At 48.8% G+C, this 16,054-nt stretch overlaps 1 protein-coding gene across 1 annotated transcript in view; it reads right to left on the bottom strand.

The window, feature by feature from the left end:
- The window catches only part of NUP210 (nucleoporin 210), a 47,721-nt gene extending 34,110 nt beyond the window's left edge, over positions 1-13,611 (bottom strand). The window contains exons 1-10 of the mRNA XM_063411484.1: positions 13,371-13,611; positions 6,387-6,523; positions 5,498-5,629; positions 4,603-4,699; positions 3,005-3,155; positions 2,561-2,693; positions 1,668-1,826; positions 1,131-1,199; positions 730-836; positions 240-380 (exon numbers count right to left, since the gene is read on the bottom strand). Of these exons, the coding sequence (XP_063267554.1) occupies positions 240-380; positions 730-836; positions 1,131-1,199; positions 1,668-1,826; positions 2,561-2,693; positions 3,005-3,155; positions 4,603-4,699; positions 5,498-5,629; positions 6,387-6,523; positions 13,371-13,522 (1,278 nt within the window). The 5' untranslated portion in view covers positions 13,523-13,611. The remainder of the gene's footprint in view (positions 1-239; positions 381-729; positions 837-1,130; positions 1,200-1,667; positions 1,827-2,560; positions 2,694-3,004; positions 3,156-4,602; positions 4,700-5,497; positions 5,630-6,386; positions 6,524-13,370) is intronic.
- Positions 13,612-16,054: the final 2,443 nt, after the last annotated feature.

The following is a 16,054-nucleotide window of genomic DNA, read 5'->3' as shown; positions in this document are numbered from 1 at the left end:
AACAGGAGCTTGCCACGTGCTCGGGAGCAAAATCCCACAGCCTTTATTTAAGCAAATCCTCTGTTGACTCAACTGACAGTTTTCATGAAGAAAGGATTTTAGAATTTTGTTCTTAATCTGTTCAGAGACAGCTCAGGCCCATGTCATTCTTAGGTTTCCTTTGCTAGGAAGTCACCAGTGCACAGCTCAATCATTTTTAGGCCTACCAGTGAAGCAGAGGGGTTTTCACAAGGACACACCTGATCAACTACTGATGTCAGAGCAGCTTCAACCGTGGTCTGACCCGCCTTCACTGCCCTCACATAATGGTAGGACCCATTCAGAGAGGACTGCAGCACCTCAAAGTATTCTTTGGACAGCTCTGTAGTAATTCTGATGTTCTAAAAGCAAAACAGGAATTAGAAATTGCCACAGGTAACTGACATCAATGAAGGACAGACAGCCATAACCATGCAACAACGAGTCAGTGAGCAAGCCACTGTTTAACAATGGTCCAAAGACACATTGCTGAAACTGATAAGAGATTCCAATAATTTCACATGAATCACACAGTGTGCTTTATTTTTAAAAAGTAACAACAGCAAAACAAATGGAAAAGATGAAAAGGCAAGAAACAACATGCTTAGTACTGTGCTGTCTCAATGTAAATAAGAAACCACTCAAATAATTCCAAAGCAAGTCAGGATTTAGGAGACAGTCAATGAAAAGTATCTAAACATTTCAACTTACATCAGACAAATACACCTTATTGCTTGATTTATCATACACGTCAATCGTAATTTCATAAAGTCTGCCCGTTTCCAGGACCCATCTGTCACCTGGATGAACTGTAAATCCTGCAAAACAGCAAATATCGAACAGGACAAACCAACAGCCTCTTCACCTAATGGAGAAAAGCATTTTGCTTCTTGTGCCCACGCTCTGCAGATGAACATTCATTATTTTAAACTGCTGACTACAGAGATAAAAGAAAATAAGTAAAACCTATTTCACGTTGAGCTGCTTTCACGAATAAAATTACTTTTCTGTGAAAACTAACACCAAAGGGAAGCGTGGAGATGGAGCATGAGATGACAGGCACAGGGCCAGAGGCTGCGTGAAGCAATCAGGAGGATTGCAGCAATACCAACCCAGATATGCAGGAGGTACCACATGGACAGTGCTGTTGGGCAGCCTGGACACCCCCTGCATGCGGATACCTGAGGCTGGGTCAAGGAACACACGGGCACTGCCAGTCCAGAGCAGCATTCTCCTGGCACTCCTCGTGCCTCTCTGGCTGTTCTAAAGCTGATTGTACTCTGCAAGTAAACATTATCCCCTCTTCACTGCAAGACAGTGATACTTTGGAGAGATCTCACTAGAGAACGTAATGATTGAAATATAAAAATTAAATAAAGCCCCATCACATTCCCACAGTGACTGAGGGGAACAGACATGATTTAAGTGATCTTTTGCCAACCTAATCTGTTAGAGCATTCCAAGGCATCAGACAGCTCTGCTGAGACTGAATTCACAGCAGTGCTGCTTTCCACGGCTCCCCCAGTGCTCCTGATTTCCAGACTGGTGGTCCCAGTGGGGATAACTGGATCATTCTGTGTTGCCAAGGGGGCAAAGCTTTTCTCCTGCCCCAGCGTGCTGGCTGGAGGGGCATTCCCAGGGAAGGATACTCCTGTGCACCAGCACCAGGTTGGTGTGGCCCTGCTGCAGTGCAGTCACGAGGGATGTCTGCTGGTCCAGCTTGGCTACGGGCCGGGAGGGATCTCCCTGGGGGTGGAGGACGCTGTTCTGGAGCTGCAGCTCGTACTGCTCCGACGGCATTGCAATCTCTGCGGGTCAAACACAACACAGGAACATGAAAAGCAGGCGTGGCTGCGTTTGGCTGCTGCTAATTATGGCTGGTTATTTTTTATTGGTGCTTAGTGCATAAATTAAATCAGTAGTTTTAGTGTCTTGTAAAAACAGCACTTTTGTCATCACATCAACACACACACAAAAAATGAGCTTCTTGGCCAAGTTAATGTCTGTGAAACTGCAATTCCCAGCTAATATCATCTCACTACTTAGACCTCACATTCAACTGATTTCCAGCTTCAAAAGAAAAAAAAAGCAAAAGAGAGAAAAGCAAAAAAAGAGAAAGGAGAGAAAACTCAAGGCACTGCATTTCAAAATGGGCATAAAGCCAGCTAACCCACATTTATAAAGGCTTCACTTTGTGGAGCAAATCTATTTGCCAATAAAACATTTTCTGTTAGAAAAATTACTAATCTAAGTTTGATTTAAGTAAGAAAGTGAGTCAGTTCCTTAGTGACTGTCAGCATCTACAATGACAGTGTTAGCTCCTATTTTAAGTTACCCTTGTCTTTACATCCTTGACAAATCTGCAAGAGTATATTCTTAACAGTCACAATTTTTTTAACTGAAAGAACTAAACAGTTGTATCACTGTGTGCCTTAGGAAAACAGTATTAAACATTAACAAAGTAAACACAATTAATATTTCTCAGCAGTTAAAAATTCACACAAAGCATTAAAAAATAAAAATAAACGAGAACAGAACAAACCTGTGATCTTCCCTTGCCTCAGTTTCTGAACTCTGTACTGAATTGATGTTCCTACCAGAAGATAAATGTCATATACTGGATTTAAAAGGATGTTTTCCAAAATAAGCAATCTGACTTCTGCAGGGTGGACATCCTGTTGGTAGAGGGGCCAAGAAAAGTAACCACATTAAAAGCAGCTCATTTGCTTGAAACAGACCATGCAGCAGGAACTTAGAATCCAGAAGTGAAAAACATTACTTCCTGCAATTGGCTTTTTATTTTCATCTTGAATTTTTGTCACAGCAGGGCAATGCAGGGGACAGTGAATGGTACACACAGTGCAAAAATGAAGAAAAAAACTATGTCTGTATGAGGATCATTTCAGAGAATACAGAAAATCTTGAGACAGATACTCATTCAGACATTCAGAAATCCATCTTTCCCCCCGACATTCAGAAATCTTACCTTATAGATGCTTTCCTGAAGTCTTGCCTTTAATTTAGAACTCCCTGTTTTCATTCCAGACACCAGAATGGTATCTCCTTGCTTGGCAACTTTTTCCATTTCCAATATATAGGAAGGTGGGATGTAAGTGGATTCTAAGAACTTGAGTATACTGAAAGGTGAATCAAAAAGTGAACAGAAAATTGTTAACCAACCTTTGTAAGCCCACAGAGAAAATACCACCAGCATCTATTCCCAGCCACTTCCATTTTTAAGCCAATTTAAGATGTTTGCCTGGGACCAGATATCCAAATTTTACTCATTCTTTGAGGTATCTGCAGCTAATTTCTGTGACAGATAAGTTTGTCAGAAGCTTGCTAGTGAGCTATCAGAAGACTGCACATGTTGTCTACAATGACCCCTCCAGTTTACTCAGTAGGTGAGACTGCAAAAACTCTCTGTATTGTGGCAGAACTGATGTGCAAGACCCAAAGCTGATGTTTATAAAAGCAACAGCTCAACAAACCCAGAATGTAACTCTGACCCCTCTCAAGAAACCAGGATGTGTTTAATAAATTACTGTGAAAATTATCTACAAGCAGAAGACTTGTAGTAACTGTAAGAAACTTCAGTGAAAAGTGGCAAAAGAGAGGGAAGGAATTTGCCACGAATGGGCAAATGACAGGAAATTTTGGAAAGAGGAGCATGTTTTACAGGGTGTCACCTTCTTTATGTTGGCTTCATGTGCACTTTCACAGTAAAACCAATAGAGCCATATGGAGAACAGTTATAGATATTAACATATTCATGACAATTTTGATTTATTCTGCAAAGCTGTACCACCTGTAGAACATAGTTATGCTAACAGTAGGGCATGTATCAATATGAGTTTGGTTAAATTCACATCAGCAAATACTTATACTGAAAGAAAAAGCTCCACAAGTATTAGGACTTGGGATTTCCAGTCCCACTAAGCCACTCATCCTGGCTCTCAGGGGTATTATGGGCTTCACAGGCTTTCCCCAGCTAATGCTGCTTCTCTAAGGCTGCAAAATCAGTTTGTGTTTGCCCAGAAGCAAAGTCTTTCCTGCTCCCCACACTGCACCTGCAGTGTATTTGGAGTATCAGTTCAGGGATGGAGTTGGCTGTTAACCTGTCTGCTCTGTGGAGAGCTGCTTTCCCCACAAGGAATCATCCCATTCCAACCAGAGCTAAGTGCTCACCGACACCTGGAACTCAGCAGGTTTGCAGAGCTCCTTTCTGAAATGGAAGGGGACTTATTTCCCTTAAAAAGCTAAAAATAAAACTCTGCTGAAATCCTGAGACAACAATCTTAGTGATAAATCTTCTTTTTGCATGAGATGTTGCAGCAAGATCAACAACTGCATCTGTTTATTTCTAATTATTGCATCAGGGCTACCAGAGCTGCTCACTATCAGTTAAACTAAACCAAGATTAAAGCACCCAGGCTGTCGAGTAGGTAGATGCTTAAAGAAAGCCAACATGTAACAAGTGACCCTTAACATTATAATTTTAGGCATCAGTTCAGTAAACTGCCTGGATGTGGGGAAGTGTTTTTACACCCCAGACTGAGCAGAGAGCAGAGGAAATGCCTTCACCGTAGAGCGTTGTGTGACTCTGAGAAGCCATCGGCCTCTGGGTCCTTCACCACTGTCCAGTCAAACACCAACCCTGCCAGAGTGCTGAACGTGTTTCCTGCAAATAAAACAACCAGATCAAAACAGAAATAGAGAACAAGCATAGAGCCTTCCTGGAACACAAACCATGACTTATTTCCCTGAGAAATTTCTCAATTTTATCCCTACAAGAGGAACCATGGAGCACCCTTGAGTTTACACAAACACCAAGCCATGAATCCAGCACAAATAGGATAAAAACAAATTTACTTTTCATTATTAACATATCCCGCACTTCACCTGGCATTCATGGTTTACAAACACAGGTGGGAAGGGCTCAGTAAGTACCCAAAACAATTAATTCAACCTTTTATAGCTGCTTGACACATTATTTCCTTCCAGTAGTTGTCCTAAAAGTCCCTTGCTTGGTGTGTTGTTGGTGTGTGTTCCAAAGCATGGAATTCTTACCAGATCATGGCTCTTTTTTGGATGCTACAGACTACAAAAAGCAGAAGTTTTCTGTTTCTATTAAATAATAATGCATTCAGTCCAAATGTGATGACTCCTATGAGCCTAAATGGTGCCCCCCAAAAGTCATTGTTTGTGTAGAAATTAACACACTGAGTCTCAAACACCATCTCTGAAATTCCTGCTGGATACCTGACTGGTCACAAAAACATCCTTTTGAAAAATTCTTTAGACTACCTCACCTCAAAAGAAGAAAAAAGGACAACTTCACAATGTATTATCCAGAGAATGTCCTTAAAATTCCCCATCTGGCTTCAAACTATCAACTGCATGACAAATAAAGCCAGTGCATGCATCAGACAGTTAGACCTTTCAGTATATATTTAATCTCTACAAGCAGTTCTCTTACCTTCTGAATCCAAAGCATGAATTTTGAGCTCCAGTGGTGAATCCTCAAGGTAGAGCTCTCTCGTTGTGGACACAACTTGGATGCCATGAATTAAATCAACGATGGCATCACAGCGAAGCACTTGTCCAGTCACTTGAAGAGACACCAGAAAGAGCACAAGAAATCACAACTCTGCACGTACCCATCAAGAACAACCATGAGTCAAGATGCACCTCAAATTCAGCCAGTGACACCAGACACCCACACTGAAGGAAATGAAACTTGGTTGGGACCTCGATGGAGAAACTCCTGGTCAAACGGTGGCTCAGCAAGCAATAAAGCAGTTCCCTGCTCACTGAACTGCAGAATGGATCTGCAGAAACTCTGATTTCCACCTGCACTGGCAGCTACAGGTGGGGTCTGAGTGCTTCTGCAGAGTTGCTACAGTGCTCTCATGTCCCAGAGGATTAATGACTTTTACCCAGACACAATAAACTCCCATAAACTCCTTCAGTTAGTGGCTGCGTGGCATTTAATTGGCCATCTGGTTTTGCCTCTCTGTCACTATAAAAACTAGCCAGGTATATTGCATGACAAACACAAAAGCACCTTCCAATTTTTTCAAATGCAAGGCATCTGAATTTGCATTAATCATGTTTATTAAATACTTTTTTATATTTCAGTGACCCCCTCTATGTGTGGATTTTGAGGGGCAGGGTGGTTTAAGAGTTACCTTTTTGGGGGTGCATCATTAAAACACTAACATTTATCTAAGGGAAGTTCAAACCCCCGCCCGCGGGCAGTCTGCAGTGACTGTGCACAGGCACTGAGCTCAGTCTGGGCAGCTCCACTCTGCGCTGTGTGGAGTGCTGAGGATGCAGGGTTTCCATCCTGCCCTGCCCACACTCACGTGTGTCCTCGGCGGAGATGATGGCAGTGAGGCGCGTGGGCTGCGACGAGCGCGCCTGCACCAGCGCCCGGCGCGAGCAGCGGCAGCCGGCCTGCCCCAGCGGCTCGATGCTCGCCACCTCCGGCCGCGTGGACCACCTGCGAGGGACGGGGGGGTCACACAGGGGCACAGCTCTGCCCCAGAGCCACCCACCCCACCATGGGCACAGCTCTGCCCCAGAGCCACCCACCCCAGCACGGGCACAGCTCTGCCCTAGAGCCACCCACCCCAGCACAGGCACGGCTCTGCCCCAGAGCCACCCACCCCAGCACGGGCACAGCTCTGCCCCAGAGCCACCCACCCCAGCACGGGCACAGCTCTGCCCTAGAGCCACCCCAGAGCCACCCCAGCACGGGCACGGCTCTGCCCCAGAGCCACCCCAGCACGGGCACAGCTCTGCCCCAGAGCCACCCCAGCACGGGCACAGCTCTGCCCCAGAGCCACCCACCCCAGCACGGGCACGGCTCTGCCCCAGAGCCACCCCAGCACGGGCACAGCTCTGCCCCAGAGCCACCCACCCCAGCACGGGCACGGCTCTGCCCCAGAGCCACCCACCCCAGCATGGGCACGGCTCTGCCCCAGAGCCACCCACCCCAGCACGGGCACAGCTCTGCCCCAGAGCCACCCACCCCAGCACGGGCACAGCTCTGCCCCAGAGCCACCCCAGCACGGGCACGGCTCTGCCCCAGAGCCACCCCAGCACGGGCACAGCTCTGCCCCAGAGCCACCCCAGCACGGGCACGGCTCTGCCCCAGAGCCACCCACCCCAGAAATGCACCCGGGACCTGCTGCAGGGCCAGCGGATGGCTTTGGGAAGAGCTGGATGGCAGCGGATGACTTTGGGAAGAGCTGGATGGCAGCGGATGACTTTGGGAAGAGCTGGATGGCAGCAGATGGCTTTGGGAAGAGCTGGATGGCAGCAGACGACTTTGGGAAGAGCTGGATGGCAGCGGGTGACTTTGGGAAGAGCTGGATGGCAGCAGATGACTTTGGGAAGAGCTGGATGGCAGCGGGTGACTTTGGGAAGAGCTGGATGGCAGCAGGTGACTTTGGGAAGAGCTGGATGGCAGCAGCTCCTCCAGGACCCCAGGAGGGCTGAGGATGGGAAAGCCCAGGCAGAGGAGGGGCAGGCAGCTCAGTATTCTCCCCACCATGAATCAAACAACCTTCCCCTAACCCCAAGGAGCAGGCCAGGGCATGACTGAGCAGAGCCCAGCTCTCCCTTCCAGTGTGCCAAAAACGTCAAGATAAAGCAACAACAAAAGATGAAGAGTTATTAAAACCCAAGCTTTTTGAAGGTAAATCTGAGCCAGCAGCAATACACGTGTGAGGCTAGCTGCAGAGCCACTGGAGTGTCCCAGCAGCCAAAGCCCTGCGGACCCCCCGTGCCACAGCCGGTGCCAGCCGCTCCTGCCTGGCCACAGAGAGAGGCAGTGCTGGGACCCAGCCCTGAAACAGCTCCGTGCCCAGGATCAGCTCACAAGGGCCCTTTGAAGGATTAAAACAATGAGAGCAAGCACTGTGGGTGACAAAGCTGCTTGGGAATTGCTTCTTTGGACGACGAGAGCAGCTCTGATGAAACGCTGCGCAATAAAATGCAACCTACACCGGGCACTGCACCCCTCCTGGTAAAGAGGGGGAAGCGGGGTGGGTTTGGACTCCTTTTCTGGAGGATGTACAAAAATGCCTGCCTGGGATGTGTGGGGAAAATTCTCTAACCCAGCAAGGAGCAGGACGGAGCTCCAAACAAACAGCAATGTCACGTATGCCTGAATCCCCAGACACAGGTTTTACCTCCTTCTCTTACTGGCACAACAAACAAATTCACACCAGTGAAAAGCAAAATTTCTCCTTAACTAAAATTGTATCTATTGAAAAATAACACATCACACCGCACTCAGTTATCTGGGAGGTAACAGCAGCAGCCCAGGTGAGCACAGACCCTTGTACCTTGTAGCCACCGTGGTAAAATTCCAAATCCTGTTTCTAACCTTAAGCTCCCAACAGTACTTTGATTACATAAGGAATAGTTTTAGAGGATTTTGAAACAACAGTACCAACTGCTGACCCAGAATTTCAAAGTATTTTATCTGATTAAGGAAAAAACAGCCCACAGCAGTATGCAAAGGGTAATTTAAACACCAATTAGAAGCTTAAACCTGAAAATTGTTTGTTTATATCTCTTCTATATATGTAAATGATGTACACAAATACATGCACATTTTTTATAGTGGAGTTTACACTGTTTCTAAAATAACATGATTTTCTGTATTAGTAGCACACTTAGCTTTACTCTAAAAAATTAAAAGATTTTTTAGAGATTAAGAGTGAGTAATTAGTTATTTTGCTGTTGTTCTCAAGCAACTATCAGTTTTCCAACATTTCACAAGTTTCTTTAAACAACACTAGCATTCATAACAAATAAGGCTTTTCCTGTACTTGGCTGGTTTTGAAGCTGAGCATGTGCATTTGACTTAGTCTGCATGCAGGTATTTTATATGCAGGAAATCGACTTTTATTTAGCTCTTTACACTGCTTAATATTCTCAGCCATTAGATTTTTTGTTATTAATTTGAGGGTTTTGCATTCTTGCAGTCTGGAATTGATTGTGTTTACAACACAACGGGGGTTTCACTGTGGTTTGTATTTGTTCTTTTAATATCTGACTATGAATTGTAATACAAAACCACTGTGGTTAGCACTAATAGCAGTGTTGTAAACTGAATCTAATTACAGGATACTTTTCAGACTAGAAAAGGGGAGGAACAAAGATCAACAAAAATTAAATTTTAACTATAAGCTTACATATATTCCACAATTTTGAAGGAACTTTCAAGCTTTTACAGCTAAAAGCCAGTCACTGCAGCAGGGAGACTGAGATTAGACACTATCTGGCTTCTAGCAGTAGTTTAAGAGGCAGAATATCAACTGAATGTCTTCTTTTAATACCAGTTTTACTCAAGTGGGCCTTTCTGAGGCTTGGTTTCCAATGGATTTATATTCAAAAATAGTAGTAGTGTAGTAGAGTAGTGTTTTTTCCAGCAGAACACAGAAGTATTTGGTGACCCCTGTATCATTCAGCAATACCAAAAGCACATTCTGCTCACAGCTGCCCAGAGGCAGGGCCGAGCACAGAGGGGCAAAGGCATTAATCAGCCAGGCTGGAGATTACAGCAGCACTACTCCGGGATCACTGCTGGGGAAGGAAAAGAAACTTCAGCTTTAAGTGACAAAACCTGCAGTTTGTATCCTCTGCCAACTCCAGCAGCTCTTCAGCAGGGTGTCAGTGTGTGACATTGAGAGCTGGGCTTGTCAGAGGGCAAAATTAGATCCTGAGGAGCCAGCAATGGGAAGCATTTCTGGCACCAGCTCTGCATCCCACGCCAGCGCCTGCAAGGAACAGCAAGGCAGGGAGGAAGCACTGGAAAGAAGAGTGAGGAGGGGAGGGAAAAAAAAGCTCACAAAAGCCCCTGATTCCTGCTTCTCTCAGAGTAAAATCCTACTCACTGAGGAATGAATGGCACTGGCAAAGAGGCTGCCAGTCCTCCTGGCACTTTCTGTTTCATTCAGGGTTTCCATCCCCCTCTATGTGGCAAGATTGTATCCCCACATCCACCCAAAGCCAGGCTGCCTTCTTTACTGCCTGCTCTGTAACACCACATGTCAATACCCCACTGGATTATACTTCATTTATTGATCAGCTGGTTCAAAGATCAGGCACCTATTCCTGTTTCTCTCCCTGGCAATTCTCCCCAATGTTTTATACTGTTCTGCCAGCTCTCCAAACACAACTCAGCTGACTGAGTATGCAAAAATCCACCTCTGTGGAGCTGCACCACGACTGATCTGATCTTTTAGAATTTTATCAGGCATTTGGGCAGATGTGTAGTCAGAGGGAAAGTGGGTAGTAAAAGTTTCCAAGAGTTTGGGAAGATTGGACTGACCAATACACCAGAGTTATTATATAGTCGTTCTTGGGAATAAAAAATGAGCAAAAGTCTTAAAATATTTATTTCATGGGTGTTCAGCAATGAAAAGTTGCGCACAATCAACAAGTCCCTAATCCTTCTGTCTGCCTTAGCAGGCAGGTGATGCTCAGACTGAGAAGAAGCTTTTTTCAACACTAAACTTGCACTGATACTGACACATCAGCTAAGAGAAACAACATTATTTCTTGTGCCTCCTGGGCTCTGCCAGAACACTTGGACAGACTCACACCCCTGCTCTGGTTCTGAGCCAGCCCTCTCAGGTAACACACACACACCTGAGCCACAGCAGCACAGCCCCTCTCACCTTACAAGGACACCTCAGCCCAAGTCTGAGCTTGTGCTGGCACTGCCGGCCTTCAAAAGGTGTCATTTGCTATCAGATGCTGCGGTACAACCAGAACAGCTCTCCCACATTACAAAGCCCCTGTCCCCTCTCCAGACACAGGGGGCTGAATCTGACCATTTCCATTCAAATCCCTGCTTCCACACACACAAACACACCCATCATTTCTCCAATGTGAGGAAGAGTCACTCCTCAAGCCATTGCATTTGGTACTACCTCAGTTCAGCAGCCCCTCTGCAGCACCAGCTCCTTCTGACAGAAGCACAGCAAACCTGGCAGCAGGTGCCTGCGGTGCTGCTCCTCCACACCCATTTCTTTCCAGCCCCCCCAGCTGCAGGCCTGCAGGGACACGGATGCAAGGGCAGAGCCCCAGTGCCACTGCTCAGTCACACACGCAGCACTGCTGCTTCCTCTGCAGGGTTGGTGAGCACACGTTGAGTCTCACAACCACATCCTGCCAGGCCTCGCAAAGCAGAAGTGAATAAACGCCCATTTACAACCCTGCCACACAAAATGATGGCCCACAGAAGGTCAACGAGGTGTAGTTTCCTTAATTCTCAACCAAAATTCATCTCTGAAGGGCAGAGGGAGGGGATGGAGAAGGATGTTGAAGCCTGTCTGCATGAGGGATATGAGTCACTGCACAGTGGCAAGCAGCACCAAGAGAACCTGCTCTGAAGTGCACAGAAATCACCTCCATTAGAGGGATGAATCAAATCTGGCATTTCTCGGGAGAACAATCTTACATCTTGTCATTTCTAGACTTCAGTGAGATTAGAGACTCCATGCTTCTGACAGCTGGACAGACCTGGCACGTACAGGAATGGCTGCAGCCAGCCCAGCATCACCTAACAGCTCACTGCAAACAGGAAAGAGTCTGGACTTCCAGATTTTACTACTGCTTTCATGAGTTTTGGGGCTTAGCTTGCGCAATGTACTTTACCTCACACACCAAATCCTTTTAAAGACTCAGTAGCCTTCAAAAATTAGAGCAAGGAAAGAGAAAAAACCCCACACTTTTCACTAAAATGGTCCATCAAAAATTAAATTACATGACCATAAGCAGCTCATCTACTAACTTTCGTTTAGCTGACTTCTGGATAAAATTAATTACTGCTTTTCTGCATATGCATCCTCAAATATGTAACCTGTCACAGACCAAACGGGTGTACCCAGCCCAGAGATGAGAAATGTAGAACCAAGCACAGAAACTGAGAAAGAATGAAAATATAGCTCTTTAAGATGTATTTCAGTAACTGCCAGATGCAAAACAACAACTGAAAACTGCTACACACATCCATCTGCCACACATGGAAGTATCATCCTAAACACACCTCAGCTGCTGCTTTTTTTCAGGTGGGCACCTCCTGCTCATTACTGATTAAGTCGCCCTTCTGGAGCATTCAGAAAGGACAAGGAGCTGGCAGCATTTGTTTAACATGAAGATTACATACAATGAGCTGTCTAAATTCGCACACGCTGTGGGATTTGCCTTCAGCCCCGGTGCTCACCGCTGCCCGGTCCTGCCCCCGTGCGAGGCAGGAGGGGGCTCCCAGCTGGAAGTTCCTGAGTACATCCCACCTGCTCACCAGAGAAAACAGGGAAAGCTGTCACACCTAAAACTCCACTGTCACATGAAGTACTCCGAGTGCTGTTACCTACACTCACAGCAGCAGGGAGAGGATCCCGACTTAGCTACAACTCCCCTTATGCCCACACCCTGAGCTCCAAGCTGCCAGGAGCTTCACTGCTGGCTACAGCAAGAGAAGGGGCATCCCTCCAGCAGCAGCAGGAGCAGGAGCAGCAGGGGCTCCGGGCACTGTCCCCGCACACGAGGGACCGCGGCAGTGTGCGTGGGGTGGCACTGCGGGAGTGCGGGCACCAGGGCGGGCACACGGGGGATGGAGGCACAGGGGACACTGTACGGGGAGAGGCAGCTGGAGTGTGTGTGGGGTACTGAGAGAGGCAGCTGGAGTGTGTGTGGGGTACTGAGAGAGGCATCTGGAGTCTGTGTGGGGAGTAGAGGGAGATGCAGGTGGAGTGTGTGTGAGGGGTGCAGAGAGATGCAGGTCGGGGTGTGGGGGATACAGAGAGATGCAGGTGCAGTGTGTGTATGGGGTGCAGAGAGATGCAGGTGAAGGTGTGGGGTACAGAGAGATGCAGGTGAAGGTGTGGGGTACAGAGAGATGCAGGTGCAGTGTGTGTATGGGGTGCAGAGAGATGCAGTGTATGTGAGGGGTGCAGAGAGATGCAGGTCGGGGTGCGGGGCACAAGGAGAAGCAGGTGCACACGTGTGTGTGGGTGCACACGGGGTGTGAGGCACATGTCGGGCACGGAGCCATGGCGGGAAGCTTCCTTTGCAAGCAGGGACCTTGTGCTCCGGGCCCGGCCTGCAGATACTGCCCTCTCCAGCGGGTTTAACCCCCGCTGCACAAAATAAACAACCTTAGGGATATTCTCCATGTCTGCTCCCGCAGTGCCGGGCCGCCCAGACCGCCCCGCAGCGGGGTGAAGGCGGCGCGGCCGGGCCCGGCTGCCCCGGCGCGGGCAGGCCCGGCCGCAGGTGCCGGCGGGGGGAACGGACGGACAAAGGGCGGCGGCACCTGCACTCACCATCGGTAGCAGCCCTCGCTGGCCTCTAGCGTGAAGTTGACGCGTGTGCCGCGGGTGAAAGGGAGCAGCACCTTGGGGGTGTTGAGCTTGGAGGAGGCGGCGAGGTGCAGGAGGAGGAGGAGAGGCAGCGCCCCGGGCGCGGGGGGAGCCATGCTGAGCACGGCGGGACCGTGCGGGGCGCGAAAGAGCGGCGGGAGCGGCGCGCCGGGCCCGGCGGCGGGCGGGGAGCCGGGGGCAGGGCCGGGCCTGGCGGGGGCAGGGCCGGGCAGGACGGCCCGGGGGCAGGGCAGGAGCCGGGGGCAGGGCCGGGCACAGCCGGGGGCAGGGCCGGGCACAGCCGGGCAGGACGGCCCGGGGGCAGGGCAGGAGCCGGGGGCAGGGCCGGGCAGGACGGCCCGGGGGCAGGGCAGGAGCCGGGGGCAGGGCCGGGCAGGACGGCCCGGGGGCAGGGCAGGAGCCGGGGGCAGGGCCGGGCAGGACGGCCCGGGGGCAGGGCAGGAGCCGGGGGCAGGGCCGGGCACAGCCGGGCAGGGCGGCCCGGGGGCAGGGCAGAGCAGGGCCTTCCCCCGCCCTCCGCCCCCGGGCCCGCACCGCCCTCCCGCGGGGGAACTCCGGCGGCGCCAAGCGCCAGGCGCTGTTTGCTTGCTTGAGCAACCTCCCTTTCTCCGGGCCGTGACTCCAAGCACCTCACAGCAGTCGTGCTCCAGACCCTTCGCCGGACAGGCTGCAGCCCCTCAGTGTCTGTTGTGTCGTGGGTGCCAAAACTGACCGCAGGATTCGAAGCGTGCTTCACCCGAGCCCGGCAGAGGGGGCGGTCACTGCCCTGGTCCTGCTGCCACACCAGCGCTGGGACAGGGCAGGTGCCATTGACCTGCCCGGCCCCCTTCACGTTCCCCGGGCACACCGGTGCTAACAGCCAGGCTCAGCTGCAGTTCACTCGTTATCAAAGCATCTCAGAATGGTGTGGGTTGGAAAGGACCTTAAATCACCGACTCCCACCCCTGCCATGGCAGGGACACTTCCCACTGTCCCAGGCTGCTCCAGCCCCAATGTTCAACCTGGCCTGGGACACTGCCAGGGATCCAGGGGCAGCCACAGCTGCTCTGGGCACCCTGTGTCAGGGCCTGCCCACCCTGCCAGGGAGGAATTTCTTCTGAACATCTAACGTCAAACACTCTTTCAGTTTGAAGCCATTCTCCCTTTTCCTGACACCCCAGGCCATTGTAAATAGCCTCTCCCCATCTTTTTTGTCAGTCCCTTAAGGTTTTGGAAGGCCACAATGAAGTCACCCCAAAGCTTCTCCAGGCTGAACAATCCCAGTTGTCCCAGCCTTTCCTTGTAGGAGAGATCCTCCTTGTGTGGAGGATCTGCCTGTCCTTACCTGTGACACAGGGATGTTACATGTATGCATCAGGAGAATGGATTTCAGGGAGAGCACAAACATCTTGGAGTAAAAACCATTAAATCCTGCCCAGAAGATCAGCTGCTGTCCAGGGACACCACCCAAGAGTTTACCCGGCTCTAATTCAGGTGGTGTTACAGAAGTTAACCAGTTCTCATTTATTCTAAGCAAGTAAACTTATACAGGGCATTTTCTCTGTGTAGGAGCACTTTTTGCACTATTTATTCAGCTCGTGTTTTATTTATCAGCACCTCAGCATACTGTTCCACTTTCTGTCCCAGAGGAATGTGTGCTGCTGGACAGTTCACTTTTCCCTGAAGCATCTGTGTGTGTATTACTCATTTTCTGATTGCACATCGTGAAATTCTGTGGTCTGATTTAGAGAAGAGCTGAACTTTGCAGCTACAATTTAAGTCAGTAGGAGCTGGCCCTAGAAAGATATGTGGTGTTAAAGGTGTTGGCAAATCAAGCCCTTGCACTTTAAATTGCTCCCCAAAATACTGAGGGTTGTTTATTTCCTTTACTTTTTCCCTCAATCAGGCCGGAACCTTTCATTGTAGGCATTTTAGGAAGATAAGTTCAGTAAAGACTGAGATGTTAGGGAAGAATGTGATAAAATTGCCCATGACTAAACAGCACAAAGTGTTTACAATTAGTACAATTACACCTGAGTAAATAAGAGGTAGATAGTATCTTGCACCCTGTGTTGAGGATGAGGTGAGGAAATGTCTGTATGCCAGTACTTCCTAGCTTTAAAAGCAGCAATCTCAGAACTTATTTTCTTTCTCCCATCAGTGGTGGTGATGAGTATTCAGTGTGAGAACAATAATTTTCCAGTAACAAATACTTCTTAGACTTGAGTTATTTTCATAAGGACCAGCAAGGTGCAGTTAGGACCTTATTGATGAAACATGAAGTGAAGTACTGCAGGTAAACATCCAACACATCTTTCAGAGCACACAGAGCCATTTTAAGAGCAGAGTAAGGCAGGAGACATTGATGAGCAAATCTGCAGTTCCCATTCTATGGTAAAATGACAAAGTGAATTTGGTGCTCTGTGTTGAATTGGAAGTCATGCACTGTAGCACTGTGCTAGCATTTCTTAGGCCAGAGGAGGGTGAGGGAGCAGCCAGGGCAGCGTGTGCTCTGTGAGGAGCCCCTGACATGAGGGTAGAGTCACTAAAACATCAGGGCTGACTTAGCAGTGATGCTGCACTGCTCTGCTTTCCCTTTCCTTCCCTCTGACATCCACAGGAGCCAGCACATCCCTCCTCCCAGCACA

Source organism: Prinia subflava, chromosome 14 (genome assembly GCF_021018805.1).
Source record: "Prinia subflava isolate CZ2003 ecotype Zambia chromosome 14, Cam_Psub_1.2, whole genome shotgun sequence".
NCBI lineage: Eukaryota > Metazoa > Chordata > Aves > Passeriformes > Cisticolidae > Prinia > Prinia subflava.
The sequence above is the reverse complement of the archived record's forward strand: the minus strand, read 5'-3'. Positions and strand labels throughout refer to the sequence as shown.